Raw genomic sequence first — 23,127 nt, forward strand, 5'->3', positions numbered from 1 at the left:
ATTGAGTATCGAGTGACAATGACTAAAATGTTGATGAAACTTTCAAGCAATGTGAAAGGAGGACGTACAGATGTAAAACGGGTGCATTCATTTATGGATTTTCATATCTTCAAGTGCTTAAAACGCCTCTGAGAAGCCGACCAATCAGAGCCTGACCTTGGGGTGGTAGGCGTGGCAGGACTCGGGGCGCCTGCGCACTTTCTGCGACTTCATCCGGTTGCACTTGACGGTGGCGTTATGTTCACGGACGTCAAGGAAAAAGCGGAGCTGCTCTTTTGCGCGTGTGCAGTTGGAGTCGGACCGTAGGTGGCGCCGTGTGGCTACAAAGGATATATTTGATCTCTTTGGGCTCCAGCGGGATGGGTCCGTACTGGCGGGAACAGTCGCAGTTTGCTTCGGTCACCGCCAGCAGCAAGTTGGTGTCGGGAACCTGCTGCACCACAAACATCCTGCCGACGCAAACCAGAGCGCAGCGCAATCAACAACTCCCACAAACCCTCGTTTTCGAAAACAATGCACAGTGAGCGAGCGGTTAGCACATCTGCCGCGCAGTTGGGAGGTTGCGGGTTCAAATCCGGTTTTCCCCGTGTCCTTCCGCACCCCAAAAAACATGAACGCGAGGCTGAATTGCCCGTAGGTGTGAATGCGAGTTGGCCGGTGACCAGGTTTAGGGCGTCCCCCGCCTCTTTCCGGAAAACGGATTCAAAACCAGGACATGATTTCAAAATACGACGTATGTGCGGAAAATACACAAACCAAAAAGGATGAGCTTTCGGTTCCCGGTTTGGTCCGCAACATTCGCCCCCAAAATGTCCATCATTGTTTTCCGATCGAAAAAGAATCCGTCTGCTTTCACGGAGGACGACAGAAATCCGAGAAGATTTATACTCTTGACAGGCCGAAATCCGAGGATTTGCCCAACGGTCTCCAATTGATAAATCGGTTATTCGAGAAGTTGTCAATTCATTTGAAAATGCAACCGGCATGTAGCCTGAAGACAAATTATTGGACAACAAGAAATCACATCCAGAGGCAACTGCAGGCTTCTGTTGCACAACTGATTGAAGAGAAATTGCAATCAATATATTCTCATTGATTGACCTGTACGTTCAATTATCGGGTTGTCATATGACACCATATTGTGGAAACGGCGCATGCGTGTGTGTTTGTGTACTTTTGGCAGCGTCCGCATTTGATGATGCTGTTGGCCTCCTTGATGGACGTGTCGTACGTGAAGCCGGGATACGCCGTCTCGCAGGGAACCAGAGCCTCCACCTTCTTCTGCTTGTGAGCTACGCACGCACACGCACACACACACACTTATGAGAGCCACAAATAAAGCCGATGGAATCCCAAAAAGGGATGTTGACTCACTGGTGTGATATCCAGCCTTGGCTGGATGAAGATGATGATGATGATGAAGATCACGTGGATGACGATGATGATGATGATGATGTCATTGTTGCAAAACAAACAAACAAAACCCATGATCGGCGACTACAGGCCGGGAGGACTGAAGGGGGACATGCGCCTTTTCAAGCGTTCATTCCAATCAGCAGCACATTCGACGACTGGAAGGTTACAATAACATCGCAACAATCAATTACCGTCCACAAAGTAGTCCGAGTGCCACAAACCGCACAAGTTCAGGTCCAACAAGAACCTAATGAAACAAACAAGCACGTTTTGGTGAAATGTTTCCACAGAAACGGTAGTTCCACCAAGCAAATGAGATCATCATTTTCATGGGATTTCATTTATTACTTCATATTACTTATGTTTTGACATAAGGCAAGCACCTCAGCTGAGTGCTTTTGTGATACAAAATCCCCCCACCCCCCCCAAAAAAATGGAAATGTACAAAATATAAATGGTGTCACGAGATATTATCAAAGTGAGCGGTTGGGACGGCAAGGACAAGAGAAAGCGCTTCCTCACATGAGCGCGTTGGAAAAGATCCATCGGGCGATCGCCGCGGCCACGTAGAAGGGCTGCCGAGACAACAACAACAACAAAAAAACACTGTCAAGTTCCGTCCGTCACAACATCCCAAATAAGAAATCCCAGACAAGAAAAAATGAAAGATATTTAATGTTCAAACTGATCAACTTGATTGTTTTTAGCAAATCATTAACTTAGAATTTTATGGCTGCAACAGGTTCCAAAAATGCTGGGACAGGCTCACGTTTACCACTGTGTTACATCACCTTTTCTTTTAACAACAATCAATAAACATTTGGGAACTGAGGACACTAATTGTTGAAGCTTTGTAGGTGGAATTCTTTCCCATTCTTCCTTGATGTACAGCTTCAGCTGTTCAACAGTCCGGGGTCTCCGTTGTCGTATTTTACGCTTCATAATGCGCCATACATTTTCAATGGGAGACGGGTCTGGACTGCAGGCAGGCCAGTCTAGTACACGCAATCTTTTACTACGAAGCCACGCTGTTGTAACACGTGCAGAATGTGGTTTGGCATTGTCTTGCTGAAATAAGCAGGGGCGTCCATGAAAAAGACGTTGCTTGGATGGCAGCATATGTTTCTCCAAAACCTGGATGTACCTTTCAGCATTAATGGTGCCTTCACAGATGTGGAAGTTACCCATACCATCACAGATGCTGGCTTTGGAACTTTGCGTCCATAACAGTCCGGATGGTTCTTTTCGTCTATGGCCCGGAGGACACGACGTCCACAATTTCCAAAAACGCCGCCTGAGGGATCGAAGGTCACGGCCATTCAATGTTGGTTTTCGGCCTTGCCGCTTCCGTGCAGTGATTTCTCCAGATTCTCTGAACCTTTTGATGATATTATGGACCGTAGATGATGAAATCCCTAAATTCCTTGCAATTGTACATTGAGGAACATTGTCCTTAAACTGTTGGACTATTTTCTCACGCACTTGTTCCCAAAGAGGTGAACCTTGCCCAATCTTTGCTTGTGAATTCAGGGAAGCTCCTTTTCCACCCAATCATGGCACCCACCTGTTCCCAATGAGCCTGTTCACCTGTGGGATGTTCCAAACAGGCGTTTGATGAGCATTCCTCAACTTTTCAGTCTTTTTTGGGAACGTGTTGCAGCCATAAAATTCTGAGTTCATGATTATTTGCGAAAAACAGTAAAGTTTATCAGTTTGAACATTAAATATCTTTGTAGTGTATTCAATTAAATGTAGGTTGAACATGATTTGCAAATCATTGTATTCTGTTTTTATTTATGTTTAACACAACGCCCCAACTTCATTGGAATTGGGCTTGTACTTTCAGTCTGGAAACTCCCAGCAAGTTGTGCTGTGCTGTGTAGTGTTGTGTTGTGTGTTTCCTTTGTGTTGTTTTTTTGTTGTGTTGTCATGTTGTTTTTTGTCGGATGTGTGTTTTTTTGTGTGGAGCACACTGACGCCGAGCAGAGTCCGAGCGCCGCTGGCGTGGTGGTGGCTGTTCTTGCACATCGCCTGGTAGTCGAACAGTGACACTCTGCAAAAAGAAGAAGAAAAAAAAAAAAAAAAAAACACACAAAATCCACCACACGCACACACATTCTGCATCACGTCGCTGACATGGCGACACGCACACTACTAAAAAAAACTAAATTAATAGTAATAAATCTAAATAAATTTTTGATTTATTACAAACAATGTTGTATTTTTCCAGAAAGATATATATATATATATTATTTTATCTTGAGGGGGTGGGGGTTGGAGGTGACTCTCCCAAAATAGACCTTATAATGAAACATTTCATAAGAATAAAAGAATAGTATTTTCTAAAAATACAATAATAATGATAGTAAGAAGAAGACGAGAGAAAGAGATCAATTGAAATATTAAATGATTAGTATTGTTTAAATACTAAAACATTTTTCGGGTAGGTTATAATCTTATAATAAAAATGATGAAAACGTGAAAAAGTGTGCGGCCTCCACGGAAACAAGCGAACTGACTTTTTGTACATCCCCATCTTGATGAGCGTCGACATCACGCTGCCGTCGAGCTCGCCCAGGAAGCGGCCCACCTGGGAAAACGCAACATCGTCATCACCGTCGTTAGAATGACAACAACAAAACTTTGTTTCTGGTCATTGTTTGTGTGTGTGTGTGTGCGTGTTTATGTTGAGTATTGTGTGTGTTAACGGGCAGAGTTAATCTGCTGTCAGATGGGGAGCCGTAATGCTAACCAATCAAATGATGACATGATCACACCACTTATTCTATTGGTGGAAATGTTTGTTTGTGTGTGTGTGTGTGCGCGCGCGCTCTCAGCATTGAAGGTGAACGTGAAGGTCGTGCGGCCCATCCGGCGGTAAAGATTACGGCTGCAAATCCGGCGTCATTGTCCCAGATGTTGTTGGTTTTTATTTGGATGCCCCAGAAATAATCCTCATCACTTTGACCTGTGACCTGCGACCTCTGACCTCTCACCTCCTTCCTCTCCTTGGACAGCAGGATGAAACCGTGATTGTCCACCAACAAACACCTGAGGTCCTGAAACAACAAGAAGATGCGCGCTGACATCATGTTTTGTAGCACGACGAGGTTCCTGGCGCCATCAAATCAATGTCAATTAAAAATTATACCGTCCCAGACGCGATTACTATTGCCCATATTTTTGATATCGATTGCTGATAATCCTGGTGGTGGCCCCCCTTTTTAAGAAAGGGGCACCGGAGGGTGTGTTCCAACTACAGGGGGATCACACTCCTCAGCCTCCCTGGTAAGGTCGACCCGACCTCGGATAAGCGGTAGAAAATGGATGGATGGATGGATGGATGGATAGCTCATTATGTGGATTATTGGATTTTTGAGTTGAAAAAAGGCAGAAATAGTCGTTTGTGATCTGTGTCGTGACGCCGCGGCATGTGACGCCAAGTGTCATCTCACGTGTGTCATGGCGTACTTACATCACTCTCACAGCTGAGGGGACACAATCCTTCGATGTTGGAACACTGACGCACACGCACAGGAGGTAAACAAACAACAATTGATTAGGTACGCAGTGCACCTGCTGTAGAGAATTGGAGACATGAAGGAGGAAACACTCACATCTGTGTCGCTTGCCTATAGAAAGAAGTGACAAGAAATGATTAGAAATTCTTCATATTGATCATTAAACACACACATGAGTTAAACTACTAGAGCATAGCATACTGATATTAGATAATTATTACATATTTGTGTAAAGAGGAAAGTATACTTTTGTGTACTTTGTTTGTGGATGACAGACCACTACTGTGCCTCTGGGGGGCAGCACTGAGACTTAACGTTAAAAATTCTCGTCAAAACTTCCATCCATCCGTAGCGCTAACCCTCACGTGGGTCGCGGGCGTGCCGGAGCAAGAGGCGGGGTACACCCTGAATTGGTCGCCAGCCCAATCGCAGGGCACATAGAAACAAGTGCTAACCAGTCGGCCGCCGTGCCGGCAAAAAAGTACATTCAATTAACAACATTTTTCATCAATCAGTCCTCCGACTTCTTATGTATGTAAGTAGGTAATTAGTTAATGTAGTAACACACTGCCCCCTGCTGGCTTGGAGGAAAACATCAAGCCTTGCCTGATTGTCATCCATGTGTGTGTGAGAGAGACGAAGCTCAGCTTGAAAATGGAAAGAGAAAAATGTAATCAACAGCGGCCAACGCGCCGCCTACCTCACATCTGTCACACAAACAACTGTGTGTGCGTGTGTGTGTGTGTGTGCGCTCAATCACCTGCTTGGTGATGGCCCAGAAAGTCTTCTCCAGTAAGTCCAAGGACATCTGCAGGCCCACGGCTAAAAATAGAACAAATACAAATGCGCACACACACACACACACACACACACACGCAGACAGGCATACACAATCAGCGATGGCGTCAAAACACTGCACACGGGCATGCACAAACATACATGTGCACAAACATATGCATGTGCACACGCACACACACACACCATTAACAGCAGCTCTGCAGCAGCATATGGCATCTCTCTCTCTCTCTCTCGCTCTCCCTCTTTAGCACGATGCTCACTCGCTCGGGGCAGCAGGTTGTGTGTGTGTGTGTGTGTGGCATCTCAGGGCGCAGGATTGATGATGATGATGATGATGATGAAGAGGAGGAGGAGGAGCATCCAGGATAAAGTGCGCTTCTATTTGAGCTGGGCAGCAAGTGCATCCAAACTTGATCGGGTGAGGACCACTTCCTGTTCTGGAGGGCCACTTCCTGTCCCTTGACCACGGGTGTGTGGACTTTTACGACACAACGATGTGAAAGCGTGCGGAGGCGACTTTCTTGCGTCTGGAGGCTGACCAGCACACGGCGAGGTGAGAGCGCCGCACTCGACACGCCGACGTGCGTTGGGGTTTGAAATTGGGGTTAGGGTTTCAAAGTAGGGTTCCGAGGCTGGGTTGGGTTTTGCACAAGGCTTGGGGTTTCAACTTGGGTTTTGGAGCCCGGCGTGGGGGTCAAATCAGGATTCAAGGAACTTTTTTTGTCAGAGCAGCAAACACGCGCTGAAACCAAATGAGTACTGCGGGGCCCACGTGGAGCCCCAAAAGGTCTGAAGTGACGCGTTTCGGTAGTAACCTTTGACCTCTGTCCGGTGTGACATCTTTCTGTCTGTAGTGCCGTCTTGCTGCGGCGCCTGTAGCGACACCTTCCTTCAGTCAGTTGGTCGCGGTCGCGTGTGCTGGCGTCTCATCTGCGCTTTTGAGGCCGTCGGATGTTGTTTCTGCGCTTGGGTCACGGCGACGGACTCTTTGTGCGGAGCTGACAAAGCGAGACGGACGGCCGTCCTTCTCAAGTCGCTCGGCCGCCTCGAAGCTTCCGCGCCGACTAAAAGCGCACCGAGGCCACCAGAACGTGTTGATGATTTTTTTTTCTCCGTGCTATAATCTGATGATCCTTTTAATCCCGCATCTGCAATTTCCCACCAACTCCCGCCGTTCAACCTCACTCAGAGGCCGCACGGCCACCGAATAAAGTTTTCCAGGGATTATTCCATTTATGTGGGATTGACGGCGGAGGAGGGAGGGCTCTAAGGGGCAAGATGCTAGCATTAGCATGTAGCTTCACAAACAGACCCATACATGGACTTGAAATTCTTCACTGCAAAAATTCTAAATTTTACCAAGAAGATTTCTCTTATTTCTAGCCAAAATTAGTCTCGTTTCACTTGTAAAGGTCTTTTTTTTTTGTTTTCACTTGTTTCAAGTTATTTCTTACTTCAAATTAGTAGGAAAAAAATTGCCAGTCGTGTAAAAAACTTACTAAGAGGAAGAAAAAAACTTAATTGGCAATTACTTCATTTTTCAGCAAAGCAATGTTATTCAATCATTATTTGATTCTAAAATTAGTTGTTGGTTAATTTGATAATTGATTAGTTGTCGATTAATCAATTAATTGTTGTAGTTTAATATTTGAATTGTTAACTTTGGCATTAGCATGTAGCACATCAGCGAGCTTTAAACTGAAATTCAACCTTTTAGTTGTTCACTTTGAACCAAATAGAAGCATTAGCATGTAGCATGTCGGCAAGTTCTAAGATGGGGTTTCATGTTTACATAGTTACCTTTGGACAAAGACAACCATTTGCACGTCGCAGTGAGATCCAAGATGGTTTAATGCAAAATGTTTAAATGACTAACTTTAGATCAAAGAGAAGCATTATCATGTAGCATGTAGCATGCAGCGCGTTTATGGCGCATCACGGTGGACGGAACCTAACACTCAAGTCTGCTTTTTGTGCGCCGCGCAGGAGGTTCTGCTCGAGCGGACCCTGGTGTGACCCGAGGTAGCATCCATGTGGCCGACATGAGGCAGCTGGACCAGCAACGACAAAACCGCCAACAGATTCTTGGTGAGTTTTCTCTCACTCTTTTTACAAAGTGGCCCTGGATTCTGTAGTTCATAAAATGTCCACACACAAAAAAAACTTTTGTAGTGATCAGGGAATGAGTGAATGATTCTGCAGCCGAATCATAAAAATGAGGAAATGATTCTCCATTCTGAATCATAACATTGAGTAAATGATTCTGCGTTCTCCATCCATCCATCCATTTTCTGAGCCGCTTCTCCTCACTAGGGTCGCGGGCGTGCTGGAGCCTATCCCAGCTGTCATCGGGCAGGAGGCGGGGTACACCCTGAACTGGTTGCCAGCCAATCGCAGGGCACATAGGAACAAACAACGGGCATTGAACCTCAGTCGGACTCTAACCAGTCGACTGAAATATTGTTATTATTATTATTATTTTTATTTTATTTTTTAAAATATGACTGATGACTGCGTTCTGAATCGTAAAAATGAGTGAATGATTCTCCCTTCTGAATCATGAAAACGAGTCACTGATTCAGAATCATTGACTCATTCCCTGATCACGACAAAGGGTTGATTCTATAGTGGACTAGATAGTGGACTCTAGGACTGAAATTATGCATCGAATAAAGTAAACTCGTTTTTCGCAAGGGGTTGCGTCCGAGAAAGGCCCCGCAGTAAATCAAATCTGGGAACTTGGGTCCAATTTTTTAAATGTAATTTAATGTAATGTGTGCGTTAAACTTTCATGTTTGCAATTCGATTCCGATATGTGATACTTTATTGAGGAAACCGTTCCTCACAGTGACGGTTCTGGCAATATAGTCAGCGAAAGGCATTAGAGAAATTCAGGATTCATTGGGGTGCTGTTTTTAACCACAATACTGTAGTTGTAGAAAATCAAGTTAAATGTTGCTCTTTCCATGCATTTGTTCCTATCCATATTGTTATGAGCGTGTGCATTAGCTATCTGTCGGGCTAAGGTTGGTGTTTGTGAATTTCTTTCATAAAACTCTGACTGTGGCTTGTGTTTTAGCAGTGTATTTCCAGTCATGTTCTTTGTATCCTCGAGCAATTTGGTGACTTACCAAATGTATGGGTTGACATTACTCGGTAAAGTTTGTTTTTCTGCTACGAACAAAAGCCCAATTGGCCTTCTGTGAGTTATTGCTCCATCATTAAAATCATGTAGCCAATAAAGCTAATTATGTCAGAGATGCGCCGGTGATTAACAGCACTACACCGACCTACAAAAAAAAAAAAAAGTGCAATGTACTCAATTCGCAATAAGTGAACTGTGATATAGCGAGAGATTAGGAATCACGACAAAGGGGTTTTTATGTTCCGTGTTCTCCGCTATTGGGGTTCGGGGAGAGGGACCCAGCCAGACTGTGAACAACACTAATCCACCAGCAACTGAGGCCTGCCAACAATGGTTTGTAATTGCCTGTAGACACCACAAGATGGTGGCAGAGCCCTTTTTTTCGATTAGACAAGGCTGCGGCCTGACTAAATGAAGTTGAGCGTCCCGTGCCTGATAGTGACATCATTGTCTACTGCCACCTACTGGTTTGGAGGTGTAGTGCAGTTACTTCTGCAGTGTCATCGGCCTAAGGAACCTTTTGGTTCCAAGACTAAAAGTTCCTGGAACTTAGGATAAGTTCTCCCACAAAAAAACAAAGCTGTATATAGAGTATTTTGTGAATGCCGAACCTGGGGTTTAGTGTGCAGCGGATACGGAGTGATCTGGAAAACCGACCTTTGTGTTTGCTTCTCAGTTGGTGCCGTCACACCAACCCTGGTTCTGGTGGTCCTGGTGGGCTCAGGTTGCTGCTGTCCCGGCGTGTGCACCTGCAGCGGGAACACCAGCGACTGCTCGGCTCTGGACCTGACCAGCGTGACACCCCTCCTGCCTCTGCTTGATCAAGAGTGTGTGACGTTGCGCCTCCTCCAGAACAACCTCTCCACCCTGGCACCCGCGGACTTCACCAACCTCACCAGCCTGGAGGTCCTGGATCTTTCCCAGAACCGATTTTCCAGCCTGCCCTCGGGAGTCTTCTCAAATGTGGGCAGCCTGCGTTGGCTCAACCTGTCCACCAACCTCCTCGGAGCGCACCTGACCACCGCAGATCTAAGCACCAGCGAGGGGGCGGACTGGGGCCTGAACAGGGAGGTCTTTAAGGGTCTGCGGTGGCTCCGAGGTCTGGACCTGTCCTCCAACGATCTCCGCCAGCTGCCTACGGGCCTGCTGGACGGACTCCAGAGGCTGTCATGGTTGTCGTTGGCCAGGAACCGTCTGGCCGTCCTGGAGAGGGTCACCTTTGAGCCTCTGATGGGGCTTCAGCAGCTCCTTCTGGCTGGGAACCCCTGGGAATGCGACTGTAAGATGAGGGGCTTCAAACACTGGATGGAGTGGATGGTTTACCGAGGTGGGCTTCAGGCTTCAGTTCTTCCAAATCAGGGGGTCTCAAACTTTTTGGGTCCAGGGAGAAATTTTTCTAAGGACCTCATCATAATCATATCACCAATTGAACATATTACGATGTGTATTCCTAAATGCCAGAGGAATTTTCAAGAAAGTTGCCTATTTTGAGAAAAAAAGTCCTAATGTTACAATGACATCTTTATTCTTTAAAAAACACAATGTCATTTTCACCAATCTAGGACTAAACCAGTTGAATCCCCAACAACAGCTCAGCGGAACATCGCTAAACCTACAGTACGTGCAACCGAGCGGCAGTTTGTGATCTAGGTTTGGGCTTAGTAAACATTGAAGCGTTAACCACGGAATCAGAGCCAGCGGACTCTCCCACCAGCACTGTCCGTCCGCCTCATGGTATTTGGGGATAGGTACTGTACAGTGTGTTTAATTGGCTTTAGGATTATGCGGTGACCCTTGGGAAAATGTCTCCCCTGTATGGGGTCTCTGGACCCAAAACGTTTGGAACTCCTGGTGTAGAAGCTTCCGTTAATTCCATGTCTTCTCTTTGGTCTTGGTAGACGGTCTGGTAGACGCCATGACTTGCAGTCTCCCGAGGAACTTGTTGGGCCGCGACGTCCGCGGGGTGCCGGCCGAGATGTTCGGCCACTGCGTGCGGAGCGCCGCCGGGGACTCCGCCACCGGGGAGTCGGCACCGGGAAATCCGAGCCGCCCGCCGTGTCCGCCGGGCCGCCTCGGTAGCGCAGACGAGTGCGTCCGGCAGCGCTACCGTCCGGTCAGCGTCCGACGGGCTCACGGTACGCAGATCGTGGCGGGCGTGGTCTGCGGGACCGTGTGCGTCATGATGGCGGTGGCGGCCACCTACGGCTGCATCTACGCCTCGCTCATGGCGCGCTACCAGAGGGACCTGAGACAACGAGGACAGCCGCTCACGGCCCGGTCCGGACCGGACAGCGACCCGGAAGACGTGGAATCGCCGGAGGAACCGCCGGCCAAAGAGGCCTGCGTGGTGCACGGTTACCGCATCAGCAGCTTCTGATTTACTCAACAGCTTTGCTATCATGATTCAAATGATAGCAAAATAGGGAGGATACGATTCATCGTTTCAGCACTAGCATCAACTATAAAGTCCACTATTTAAAAGTCTCAGCACAAACATGTCCTTCAATGCCAAACAAGAGTACAACAGTAAATGCACCTTGTGTGAATTCCTCATTGTGTTCCAGAACAAATCTTCTTGAATGAATTCCTCAATAAAGTTGATTTGTCTCAACTGAATTTCCAATTATCCAACTGAGGTTCTGGACAAATTAACAACAGGAAGCCAACAAGGGAACTTCGCCAGAATGTTCCCTTAAAGTTGCAAGCAGACAAAATGTTTCCATAAGGCACAGGCGTCAAACTCAAGGCCCGGGGGCCAGATCCGTCCCGCCACATCATTTTATTTGGCCCGCAAAAGCTAATCATGTGTGTCAACTTCCATGATTCTTGCTAAAATCTGTTCCAAATTGTTGTACAATATTCCTATGTAATAAATAGCAATGAACTATTGTAAGCATTTTTGCCTCCAAACCCTTTTTACAGTTACTTGAACAATAGCTGAACAAACCGTTATCCTTGACTTCTGATTTCAAAACGAGTTATCCATCAATTTGTTGTCTATGTGTAATAATGTGATGAGGTGATTAAACATTGATATGGTTTTACAATCATAATGGCCCTCTGAGAAAAATCGTATCTACAATGTGGCCCCCGACAAAAATGGGTTTCACTCCCCTACCATAAGGCTCTTGTTCAACCTTTGATTAATTTTTGGGATACAACTGGGCTCAGAGGTTTATATCCAGGAACCATAGAAATTCATTTTAAATTTAAATTTTTTTATCATTTATTTGGAACGATTTGAATTGATCAGGCAGGCTGCACGTAATCCAGAATTGTAGCTTTACAAATCTACAACAAATACAGCAAATCTTTTGGAGCCACATTCCAAGATGATAATTACGTCATACAATTGTCATTGTTTTGCATTTTATTTGCATTTTGGAAGAAGACCCCAATTGTCAGGAACCCTTGAGGTTCAAGCCATGAATTGCTGAACCGATTCATGTGACATCTGACCACAAGTTTACTTTTGTCAGAGTAAAGTGCAGTGAATGTAAAGTCAGATCTGGCGTCCACCGAGCGTCGAAATCCGAGCATGCAAACGCAAAACACTTAACGAGCAAATAAACGGAAGTTGGGCGCGAAAGCGCTCAAACAGAAGCGAGTTTAGAAGAAAACTGACCTCCGGCCATGGCCGTCTTCCCTTGCGCCGACACGGTGACCGACGTGGTGGCCACCACGAACTTCACCCCTGGAAACGACAACAGCAGCAGCGCACGTTAATAAGAACATGGCAGCAATATACGTGAGTGACAATGACATGACGAGAACATGGCAACGTGTGTGACGATGACATGACGGGAGCATGGCAACAACATACGTGAGTGACAATGACATGACGAGAACGTGGCAACAACATAAATAAGTGACAACGACATGACGGAAACATGGCAACAACATACATGACGATGAGGTGACAAAAACATGGCAACAACATACGTGAGTGACAGTGACATGACGGGAACATGGCAACAACATACGTGAGTGACAATGACATGAGGGAAACATGGCAACAACATACATGGCGATGACATGACGAAAACATGGCAACAACATATGTGAGTGACGATGACATGACGAAAACATCCATGCACGTATGACAATGATCACTCATGTATGACAATAACCTTGACCTTTGTCGTTGACGGGGTAGTAGAAGAAACTTCCGGCCGGGTTCTCTGCGGCCAGTCGGTACCAGAGCGGGAAGTGGTCCACCGTGAACAGGTTGTCCTTGTCCACCGGGGTCAAGAACTTCCTGCGTGACGTGGGAAAACGCCGTGTCACGTGATGTGCGGCGCGGGCGGGCACGTCACGTCGCCGAGTGTTCTCACTTTGCCACGCGCGTCTCCACGCCGGCGTATCTCATGATCCTCATCAGGCCGGCGCGCGTGCCCAGGAAGGCTGTCTCCACGCCGGGCTCCACCCTGTGCGAGCGCACACGTGACCGCAACATAACACAGTGGACACACACACACACATGTCCTGACCGCGTGTGTGTGTGTGTATTATTTTGTGTTTGCGTGTGTCTATTGGCAACCTGTCGTCGAGCACGATGGCGTTCCAGTAAGCCTCCATGGGCGCCGTCACCACCGCGTCAAACAACGTTTGCTGAAGCAGCAGCTCGTCGCCTTGGCAACACGCAGGTGATGTCATCAATCATGGAAAATAGTCAGACAACACTTTTTTTGGGGAAGTTACAGTCCATCTCCGCAAAGTACAATTTTCAGACAGGGGCTTTGAAGTGTGGCCCATCTCAACACGCTTGCGAGTCTTGTTGTCCGTTCGCATGTTGTGTGTGTTTGAAGGGTTAGAATGAGGTCAACAGCCACGCTAATATCCATTAGCCTGTCTACGGCATGACCCATTGTATGTTAGCGCGGAGCGAGCGGACTTCGGTTCGACTTGTTGGAACGTTTTGGTGTTTAAGACGCTAAGGGATACATGAAAAAGTGTCTTTCAAGTCTCTTAACAAGTTTAAATGTGTTTAGCGCGCAGGGAGGGGTAAAACTACTTTGATGGGGATTTTCCATTTTGATTGAATCTTTATTTAACCAAGAACAGTCCCAATGCGATTCAGAATTTCCTACCAAATAAAATACATCAGGAGGAGTTAAGAGTCTGCAAAAGACATCAATCCGGCACGATCGGCGACTTACACTCCAGGTCGGGCTCCTTGCCCAGCAGGTAGCGGACGGCCGCCTGCAGCTGCGTGAACTTGCGGTGGGCGGGGTCGATGTCCGTCTCGCAGTACGTCCTCGAGAACAACAAAAACATCAATCGCTTCTTTGTGGATTGCGCTCTCGCGTCCGCACCGACGTTTGTCATGTTCGCTCATGTTCATTTTAGGACATGACCGACGAAGCGGCTTGGACGATTTGACCTGCCGATGTTAACCCTTTTTCAAATCCAATTTTTGCCCGACATTTTTGGGGGTTTTAAACACAGGAACACATTACAACATAAGACTGAGATAATGACATTCTAACTAACAACAATACAGGAAATAAAGAATAAAACAAGAACAGCCACAGTGCTCAAAATGATCATCAATCTGTAATTCATATAATTTACTCATATTCTCTCGTATTATTTACAATGAATGAATTAATAAAGCAATAAATAGGTTGAATTCATTTAAAAAAGGAATAAATATATTGAAACTATGAAACTTTAGGTAAGCAATTGAACTAATATCGATTTGAGGGGGTCAAGGGTCGTACCACTCTGAGGCGATGCTGAGGTCCGGAGAGGTCAGGTCATGGAGCCCTGCGGGTGTAAAGGTCAAAGTTCAGAGCAAGAAGGGCACGCCATTGAGCTGAGTTACCGCCGCGCATTGCGGGTAATGAAGTTTACCTTCTTCCACCGACACGTTGCCCACGAACATGAGCTTCCCGTGACCTCGGGTCAGCACCATGCCGAAGCTACACACACACACACACACACACACACACACACACACGCACGCACAAATAAGATGCACTAGCGGACATTTGCCTCAACCAACCACGAGCTGTCACTTACGCATGAATTCATACAGAATTTCATGTCACTTGATCAATAACGGTCAAGACGCTTGAAAAAATAAATAAATCGAATTTAACGATTTTTTGAGTTGGAACTAATTTTTTTTCTTCCTTAGAAACAATGATGACCTTTAGAAGGATAAAAAGTGCCAACAATTCAAATAAGCGGATCAGAAAAAAAGAATAGATTTTCAGGAGGAAATTCGCTGAGTGAGCCACGCCGCGACGTTATCGATCAAACGATATGAACGCGGCGGTGCCTTGAGATGCGAGTTGAATGACCACGCTCGTAACTCAAAACAGTGGCCGTCGTTCCTCATTGAAATGAATGGGAATTATTCATCTGGAAACGTTTGTTTTAATAAGAAAAGTAGCAATCTATAATACTGTACTTGATCGAAACATACAGTGATGACAAATTTCAGATTTTTGCCATCTCGTTTCGCAAGGCGCCACCGTTTGGGTGTACTGATTGATTGATTGATTGAAGAAGAAAGGCTGATTTTACCTGAAAGGAGTGTCGTCAATGTTTGTGTAGAAATATTCATTGACCAGGAAGAGAGGTCGCCTCTGTTCAAGGGAAGCGACATCGACAGGAAAAAGTGGATTCAAACTATAGATCATGATTTTGCAATGAACCGCAGATTTGTTTTTCACGCAAAATAATTAACTGATAACTAAACATGATGCAATGTAAATACATCATAAAAAAACGGATTTGTTGCTTTGTATGTGTACAGCTGCGCGAAAACGTGATAGCATGTTGACCTAATGACAAACGTCATGTTGACCTAACGACAAACCAGGTAAGTCAATGTTCCGTAAAAAAAAGTCCCAAACGATCAAGATTAAACGGTCAAAGGTCATTGTTCTTTTCTGCGTTCAAAAGTGAGACTATGAGTCGAACCTTTTCAAAATCTCAGACAACGTCATAGATTGCACCACAAGGTGGCGCTTTGAGGTCATGTTTGCGACCGCAGCAGAATGGCACATGACCAGAGAGAGCCAGTCACAAGCGTCGTCTTTAGAAGGAAGAAGTGAGATTTAAATAATAATAATAATAATAATAGGAGCTTTTGTGTCACAGCGACCGGCTCGCCGCTAGCGGTTCTCTTCGAGACTCACCCCGTTCTCCACGGACGCTCTGACGTTGAGGCTGTGGCTTCCCGTCTCGCCCCTCACCATGGCCGTCCTCAGCTGGACAGCGCACAAAATACGCCTCAGAAGCTTCCCGGCGGGGACGCCGTCGCCGTCTCGGCGCTTACCGTCTCGTCGGCGTCCTCCCACTCCACCTCGGACAGATCCACGCTGTTGTAGTTGGGCTTGGGCTTCAGCTTCTTGCCGTCCTTGTACTGCCGACACAGCAACGTCTCTTTCGATTCTTTTCGATTTTGATTCTTTTGAGTTTCCTTTTCAAATCCTTCTTTTAAACCATCCTTTTAGTTGGGTTTTTTTTCTATCCCCCAGATTCGGACAAATGTACTTTATTGCTGGTATCCTTTTAAAAAAAAAAAATAACATTTAACATTTTAAAGCTGGACAACATTTCGGTGGGAACTCTGTTTTATCTTTTCTTTTTTTTTTTATTTAAAAGTCCATAAAATTTGCTCTTGTAAATTTCACTTTGTTTTGCATTTATATTCTGATGCAAAGAGTTCAAAGATATATATATGATAATAATAATAATTTGACATTTTACTTTTGAATATTACCCACAAATTTTTCAATTTTGAAGGTATTCTTTTTCATTAAAAAAAAAAAAAAGAATTCCCCCAATTTTTCTTTTTCTTAAATATTAATTAAAATTGGAAAAAAATACAGCTAAATTGAATCTATTACTTTTTGCAATTTGGTTTCATTTTTTATAAATTTGGGAAATTTCACATTTTCATTTGTAAAGAAAATCTAAATTGTCTTGAATTTATTTGTTTTTGTTATTTTGAAAATGATATCGCAAACCTCAAACAATTTTCTAAAAAATGTCCCTCAAAAATATTTCATAAAATTCTGTCTGAATTTTGTTTTTGTCCTTAAAATGTTTGATGACCAATTTTACATGGGAACATTTAATTGAAAAACTCTGGATTCTTTATTTGAAAAAAATGTCCAAAATAATTCAGACAAATTGTGTGTGAATTATTGACAGGAAAATGCAGCGTGTGCTCACCAGAGGTCGGAGGTCGGGGTGCGCCAGGATGTAACCGTTGTTGGTGATGAGGAAGGCGTAGCCGTGAGCGCCCAGCTGAGGAGCGACGACAACAACGGCGACGACGTGAAGAAGAGACGACGACGACGGCGACGGGCACCCACCGTGTATCTGGGCGCCAGCTTCATGACCTCCGTGAGGGGAACGTCGGTGCCCACCACGCCCAGCAGGATCCCGTGGGACAGCTGCACACGCATGACAATTTGCGATGAAATGCGGGCAACTTCGGGAGATGGCGAGCCACGGCGGGCGCAGATTGTCTGTGCCCGCCGTGGCCCCCGCATTCACAAAGGTCAACGAGTGGGTCGTATTAGGGTTTGGACTTTGCTTTTGCAGGAAGCGTCGGGGTCAGCGACGGGGGCAGCGTGGCTTCAGTTGGCGCTCGGCGACGGCGCGAATGTGAGTGCGAACGCTCGTCCGTGTCTTTACGGGCCCTGCGACCGGTTCGGGGCGTAGTCCGCCTTTCGCCCGAAGTCCGCTGGGATCGGCGACCCTAACCGGACAACGGACGGGGGGGACGGAGGAAGCGTCGGGGCTTTTGTGAACGGAGCTCGAATTTGGTCACGAAATTGAGAAACCCTAACTCTACATTTCAAACCCTCATTTCAAACCTTAACCTCATCTTGAAACCTTCATTTGAAACCTCGAAAGCTTAATTGAAAATGAAGCCGCCTCTCGTTAAAAGCACGAAGCCATCGTCGGAAGCCAAATTCCCGAGCCGAACACTAAACTGAAATCCCGAGCTGTCGGCCGACGACGACGATTTATACGAACGCGACGAGCGACGGCGGCTCAGATCGGCAAACACGGAAAAGCCGCCTGCTAGTGAGCGTCGCCGCAAAAACAAAGAAAGACAGAAGGAAAGAAAGGAAGAAGTGCGATGCGACTGACCGTCTCCTTCTTCTTGCTGAAGACGGGCATGGCCACCGACGTCATGAGCAGCAGACTTTGGGCCTTGGTGTTGAACAGCTGACCGCAACCACAACGAGACAATCGTGAAAATCGCAGCTTCCGTCGCGTTGAGTGACAACGGCGGAACGCAAACTTTCTTTCATTTTTGCTACTTTGTTTTTGTATTTTATATTTGAAATATCCTGTCAGATTATCTTTGTATTTTGAAATTATTCATTTATATTTGAAAACTTTCCGAAAAAACTAAAATCTACACAAACATACAAAACAAACACACACACGCGCACACACAAATTGTACGCACATTTACGCGTAAATTGAGACGAGACGATCGTTTCAGTATTTCTGCTTTCTGGGACATTTAAGTTCTGCGGCAGCCACGAGATGAGATGGAGACGGGACGGCTGACGCGGCGGAGGGGGCGGAGCCTCGCCCGGCGTGACTCTGTTAACGTCCCATCTTCTTTGTCGAAACGGGTCGCTGCTAAACGTGCTCAAATAAAAAGCCGAACATTAACGGGCGTGCGGGCGGCAGCGTTGCCCGGAGGAGCTACTCTCCCTCCGTCTTGCGAGACGGGGAAGAAAAATGCGAATCTTCTTGAAAAAGTCCAAACTGCCAATGAAATTTCAACTTCCAAAAGTACCAGCACCGATCTACTGAATTTACAGCGGACCCCGCGTACTCGCGGTTCGGCACCCATGGATTCACCAAACTTTTATTTCCAAATTTTGATTTTTTTTTCTCAGATTTTCTTTCTGTTTTTTCTCATTGGGTGAGGAACCAATCCTAAAAATGCTTATTGGCGCTTCATCCCCGCTTATTCAAGAATTTTGGGGTTTGAAAAACAGAAAACTTTGTGTTTTTTTTCGATGCAATTCTAATGGCCGTTTGCTATTCGAGGTCCCCATCCCTTGCGACTAGCGGGTGTCCACTTTAGCGATTACGCTAGGTTATTTTTTCCGTCAGATGGCGTCCCAGTAGCTTGAATTCAAACACCGGAAGGAAACCCGACGTCACCGTTACCCCGGAAATGCCTTATGTGTTGCTGTGCAAATGGACTGAAACTACCAATAAATAATTGTACGTTTTTACCTCCTTAGTTTTGGGAAGCTGATAGCGGGAACGTCCACGGGAGGATGAGGATGAGGATGGAAAAAAAAAAACTTGATGATGTGAAGAAGATGAAGAGGACGGGGAAGGCGCCGAGAGGCACGCCGTCCCTTTGGGGACTCACCACCGTGTCCATGTAGGCTTCGGTCCAGATGATGTCGTGATCGTGGTTGATGACCATCGGACGACTCAGCACGTGCAGATACTCCATCACGTTCTCCTGAACGTCGGCCAGCGTCGACACGTGCGTGTAGTAGCCTGGAAACACGCACGTGCGCGCACACCCATGCAGATGCGTGCATGTGCCCACACATACACAAACCCGCACACACACACACACACACAGACACACACACAAACACAGAGGAGTGAAGACACACACACACACAAGCACACACACACACAAAGACCAATTTGACCTTTGTTGTTGCACGCGATCCACTTTGTGTTTTGGGCAAAGGTCATCTCCCTGCCAATCAAATACGTGAAGACGCGCACCTAAAAAGAGCGAATCGGACGACCATCACCATCATCATCATCATCATCATCCAATGGAACGTTTGTGTAAAAAGTCAGAGAGGTTTTTGTCACCCTGCGGTCGGGCCAGTTGAACTCCTCAAAGACGGAGCGAAAGTCCTCCATGGCGCCGTCGGTGATCAGCATGATGGCCTGGTTGCACATGCTGCCCTGCCCGTTCACGCGCGCCTGCGCACGCACGCGCACACGTTTGTCACTCGTCAAGTTGACGTGTGACGTCAAGACGCGCGCTCGCATCGCACCTCGTTGAGGATCTTGAAGGATTCTTTCATGGCGTTCTTGATCTTCGCTTCCCCTTTCACGTGGAGCTCGTCCACGAGCATCTTGAAGTGCTGACACACACACGCGCGCGCACGTCGTCACGGCAACAGATCATACCATCCGTGATGTCATGTGTGACATGTTTGCGCGCGTCTGTGTATGTTTGTGTGCGTGTGTGTTTTACGATGACGAAGACGTCCTCACCTCCCTGTTGTCCAGGTCGGCCTGGACCAGCGTTCCTTTGAAGCACGGCTCCACGTAGCGCACGTAATCTGTGTACTACACACACGCGCGCACATCAAGCTGACTGTTGTGTGTGTGCGTGCGTGCGTGCGTGTCTGCGCGTCTCACGGCGATGACGTTAACGAAGTCGTTCTCGCCCAGCGTGTCGAGGATGGTGTTGATGGTGTGCTTGGCGATGGTCATCTTCAGGCCCTTCATGCTGCCGCTGATGTCCACCATGACGACGATGTCCTTGGGCGACGTCGCCGCCTGGATGTACCTGACACGCGCACAACACACGCACGCAACAATCCGACGGATATCGCAATTCAGTAGCTTAAAAGGTTTAGAATCGCCTATAGACGCCTCGAGATGGCGGCAAAGCACTACTTTGGTCTTCCACTTTAACATACAGTAGTTCCTTGGCACCGAGACACCGCAGTGTGGCGGCAAAGCTCCTCAACTCACGTCAAAGTAGTTCCCTGGCAAAAAGTTGGTGCAACAAAATGGCAAAATGAAGCTCCTCAACTCACTTCAAATGAATTTCTTAGCACTACGGTGCCACAAGATGGCGACAAAGCACTCATTTTGTTGAGATAAAGCTCCTCAATTCATAATTTGTGTGGCAAAGCACGACTTTGAGTCCTTTGTAGTTTTACACCTCTCGCCCACTTTAAAAAACATTTAAATGTATAAAAACACACAAAGAAATGAAATGGAAATGTTTTGGAATACACTGATATGAAAACACTAATTATATTTGCGGCCCACGGCGCGCTCGTTGCTGTTCAGCCGGACTGCGGCTCTCCTTGCCCGCACGCGAGGGGCATGACAGGACGTGAGCAAACGCGATACCGCGTAGACACGCGACATCGAACAACAAGCTGGCGTGAGAGGAATCGATGAATGTCACCAGTTTCGGTTCCTGCAGTCGAAGGCCGCCACGCCGTTGGTGTCCGGAGTCCATTTGATGCCTGAAACAGGAAGCCCGCGGTTGGCGTGCGAGGATCGTGGCCGCAAATACGTTTTCGGATCATTTCGGCAATCACGGTAAAGACTGACGGCTTGAATGAGTCGTAGCGCTCATTTAGCTCGTGAAATAATTGTTCTTTCGTTGACCAGCTCAAAAAGTACCAAAATGTTCTTGAGGCAAACTGTACAGTATTGCTTTTTAATTGGTCGAGTCATTATAATCAAATAAAGTCCAAAAGAAGAATTCATTCTTATTTTATCATTCAAATGAACTATTTCACTTCCCTAAATAACTGGCTGATTAATTATAATTTTGTTTTTAATTTAAGTCATAAAAAACAAAATAAGAATTAATTCTTAGAATAAAGTAATTATTTTATGATCCAAGTAAAATATTTACTTTACTAGATAATTAGATAATTAATAGTTATTCATATTGAATTATAATTCAATTAACTATAAATAATAAAATGTCAAGATCCTGTAAGAATTAATTCCTATATTACTAATAATAATAAGAACTCATCTATTATACACTAAAGCAATGGCAAGGCGCATGGAAACAAACAATCATTGGCACCTGCTGGCAATTTTCTGGGCTTGGGCGAAGCTCGCGGAGATGTGCCCGACATGCGTGCGAGGTTGGTCGAACGCTCGAAGTTGCCCGATGGTTGTTTGTTTCCGTGTGCCCTGCGATTGGCCGGCGACCGGTTCGGGGTGTAGAAGATCGCCGGGATGGGCTCCAAACACGCCCGCGACCCACGTGGAACATGGATGGACTTACTACTTAGTGCTTGATTCATTAGATTTATTTTTTCCTCCACTTAAAAAATGACATTTGTTTTCTTCTAATATTGCAACTTTATTCTAAAAAAAATATATACAAATAGTTGATTCGTTAATTATACTTAAAATACGTTTTTTTTTTTTTTTGATGATGCAGTATTGATTTTGTTGTTCAAATAAACTCTTTAACTTTCCTAAATGATTGGGTGATGAATTCGAATGACATCAATTGTAAATTCCAAAAGGAAAGACCGATAACGAATTGTGATTCTATTGAGGTATTTTGTTATGAAAAAAGTCGTTGACTACTTGTTACTTGATGTGTGGACGCCAAGAAATTACCCGGGTAGATCCTGAAGAAGCCCGTGGAGCTGCCGAAGTACTGCCAGGTGAGCGTGGGGTCCTTCTGGAAGTTTCCCACGAACACGTCGTTGAGGGCCTCCGAGTTGTAGATGGCGTTCAGGATGTCGGGGTCTGCCGGAGCGTTGGGGTTACGAGCGACAAAAAACAAAAAACAGCAACAAAAAAAAAGCGGCGTGACCGTCGACCTTTGTTGTAGACGTTGGTGGGCACCTGGATGGTGCTCTGCTGGGTGTTGACGGGCATCTTGTCGAAGTGCTCGTTGTCCTCCAGCGGGAACTCGCCGCCCAGCTCCACGAAGTTGCCGTCCTCGTCCGCCGTGTTGATCAGCATCGAGTTGTAGTAGTCGAACTGACACACGCGCACGGGACTTGTGAACCACAACATTCTATTGGATTGCAATTGCATTTGTATCTGCTTTACTTCCGTTGTGTTTTGATCTGTATTTATTTCATCGTAACAGTGTTTTGTATTGATTTCATTTCAAATGTATATTTGAATTGCACTCAACTCTATTTTCATTTTGCTCTGTATTTGAATGGAATTTCATTCATTTTATTTGAATTGTGTTTTGTACTCACAGTATTGCATTTTTAGTTTTGCATTTGATTGGAATTTATTATTTATTCTACAGTATTTGAATTGTGTTTTGTATATGTTATTCAAATTGTATTAGAATCTTTTTATTTAAGGTTGATTGCAATTTATTTGAATTACGCAAAGTATTGTATGATTTTGTTTTGTATTGTATTCCGATGCTATTTTCCCCATCATATTTTATTTGACATATAATCCCCTTTTTGTCATATACTGCCCTGCAGTTCCATTATTGGAGGCTAGAGGGCGCTGTGCGTC

General features: G+C 45.8%; 2 protein-coding genes across 8 annotated transcripts in view; one reads left to right on the forward strand and one right to left on the reverse strand.

Annotated features, from left to right (window-relative positions):
• Window positions 1-23,127, reverse strand: part of LOC133478678 (voltage-dependent calcium channel subunit alpha-2/delta-4-like) — a 39,084-nt gene that overhangs the window by 1,549 nt on the left and 14,408 nt on the right. For 2 of the 7 annotated variants that reach the window (XM_061775025.1, XM_061775030.1), the window contains 35 exons: window positions 22,461-22,623; window positions 22,255-22,386; window positions 21,068-21,128; window positions 20,284-20,434; window positions 20,137-20,211; window positions 19,914-20,003; window positions 19,726-19,839; window positions 19,554-19,632; window positions 19,259-19,392; window positions 19,117-19,134; window positions 18,004-18,081; window positions 17,217-17,297; window positions 17,074-17,148; window positions 16,172-16,258; window positions 16,032-16,103; window positions 15,415-15,476; window positions 14,737-14,804; window positions 14,604-14,649; window positions 14,040-14,137; window positions 13,421-13,511; window positions 13,215-13,307; window positions 13,011-13,138; window positions 12,506-12,574; window positions 5,698-5,759; window positions 5,034-5,048; window positions 4,892-4,936; window positions 4,413-4,475; window positions 3,936-4,006; window positions 3,394-3,469; window positions 1,939-1,991; window positions 1,608-1,663; window positions 1,375-1,395; window positions 1,175-1,292; window positions 329-449; window positions 157-234 (listed from right to left, as the gene is read on the reverse strand). In XM_061775025.1, the coding sequence (XP_061631009.1) occupies window positions 157-234; window positions 329-449; window positions 1,175-1,292; window positions 1,375-1,395; window positions 1,608-1,663; window positions 1,939-1,991; window positions 3,394-3,469; window positions 3,936-4,006; window positions 4,413-4,475; window positions 4,892-4,936; window positions 5,034-5,048; window positions 5,698-5,759; window positions 12,506-12,574; window positions 13,011-13,138; window positions 13,215-13,307; window positions 13,421-13,511; window positions 14,040-14,137; window positions 14,604-14,649; window positions 14,737-14,804; window positions 15,415-15,476; window positions 16,032-16,103; window positions 16,172-16,258; window positions 17,074-17,148; window positions 17,217-17,297; window positions 18,004-18,081; window positions 19,117-19,134; window positions 19,259-19,392; window positions 19,554-19,632; window positions 19,726-19,839; window positions 19,914-20,003; window positions 20,137-20,211; window positions 20,284-20,434; window positions 21,068-21,128; window positions 22,255-22,386; window positions 22,461-22,623 (2,844 nt within the window). The remainder of the gene's footprint in view (window positions 1-156; window positions 235-328; window positions 450-1,174; window positions 1,293-1,374; window positions 1,396-1,607; window positions 1,664-1,938; window positions 1,992-3,393; window positions 3,470-3,935; window positions 4,007-4,412; window positions 4,476-4,891; window positions 4,937-5,033; window positions 5,049-5,697; window positions 5,760-12,505; window positions 12,575-13,010; window positions 13,139-13,214; window positions 13,308-13,420; window positions 13,512-14,039; window positions 14,138-14,603; window positions 14,650-14,736; window positions 14,805-15,414; window positions 15,477-16,031; window positions 16,104-16,171; window positions 16,259-17,073; window positions 17,149-17,216; window positions 17,298-18,003; window positions 18,082-19,116; window positions 19,135-19,258; window positions 19,393-19,553; window positions 19,633-19,725; window positions 19,840-19,913; window positions 20,004-20,136; window positions 20,212-20,283; window positions 20,435-21,067; window positions 21,129-22,254; window positions 22,387-22,460; window positions 22,624-23,127) is intronic. The other 5 variants (XM_061775026.1, XM_061775027.1, XM_061775029.1 and 2 more) reach the window with 5 other exon arrangements.
• On the forward strand, window positions 6,157-11,436 carry LOC133478685 (leucine-rich repeat and transmembrane domain-containing protein 2-like). The gene is made up of 4 exons (XM_061775056.1): window positions 6,157-6,288; window positions 7,722-7,823; window positions 9,557-10,207; window positions 10,779-11,436. The coding sequence occupies exons 2-4, from the start codon at window positions 7,778-7,780 to the stop codon at window positions 11,255-11,257; spliced, it is 1,176 nt and encodes a 391-aa protein (XP_061631040.1). The 5' UTR covers window positions 6,157-6,288; window positions 7,722-7,777; the 3' UTR covers window positions 11,258-11,436.

The sequence above is a fragment of the Phyllopteryx taeniolatus genome, chromosome 5 (assembly GCF_024500385.1).
Source record: "Phyllopteryx taeniolatus isolate TA_2022b chromosome 5, UOR_Ptae_1.2, whole genome shotgun sequence".
NCBI lineage: Eukaryota > Metazoa > Chordata > Actinopteri > Syngnathiformes > Syngnathidae > Phyllopteryx > Phyllopteryx taeniolatus.

Excerpts from the sequence above, each read along its gene's own strand:
- LOC133478685 (XM_061775056.1), top strand. The coding sequence starts at position 7,778 with ATGAGGCAGCTGGACCAGCAACGACAAAACCGCCAACAGATTCTTG. Across the intron at positions 7,824-9,556 it reads AAACCGCCAACAGATTCTTG|TTGGTGCCGTCACACCAACC; the intron begins GTGAGTTTTCTC and ends TTTGCTTCTCAG. Across the intron at positions 10,208-10,778 it reads GGAGTGGATGGTTTACCGAG|ACGGTCTGGTAGACGCCATG; the intron begins GTGGGCTTCAGG and ends TGGTCTTGGTAG.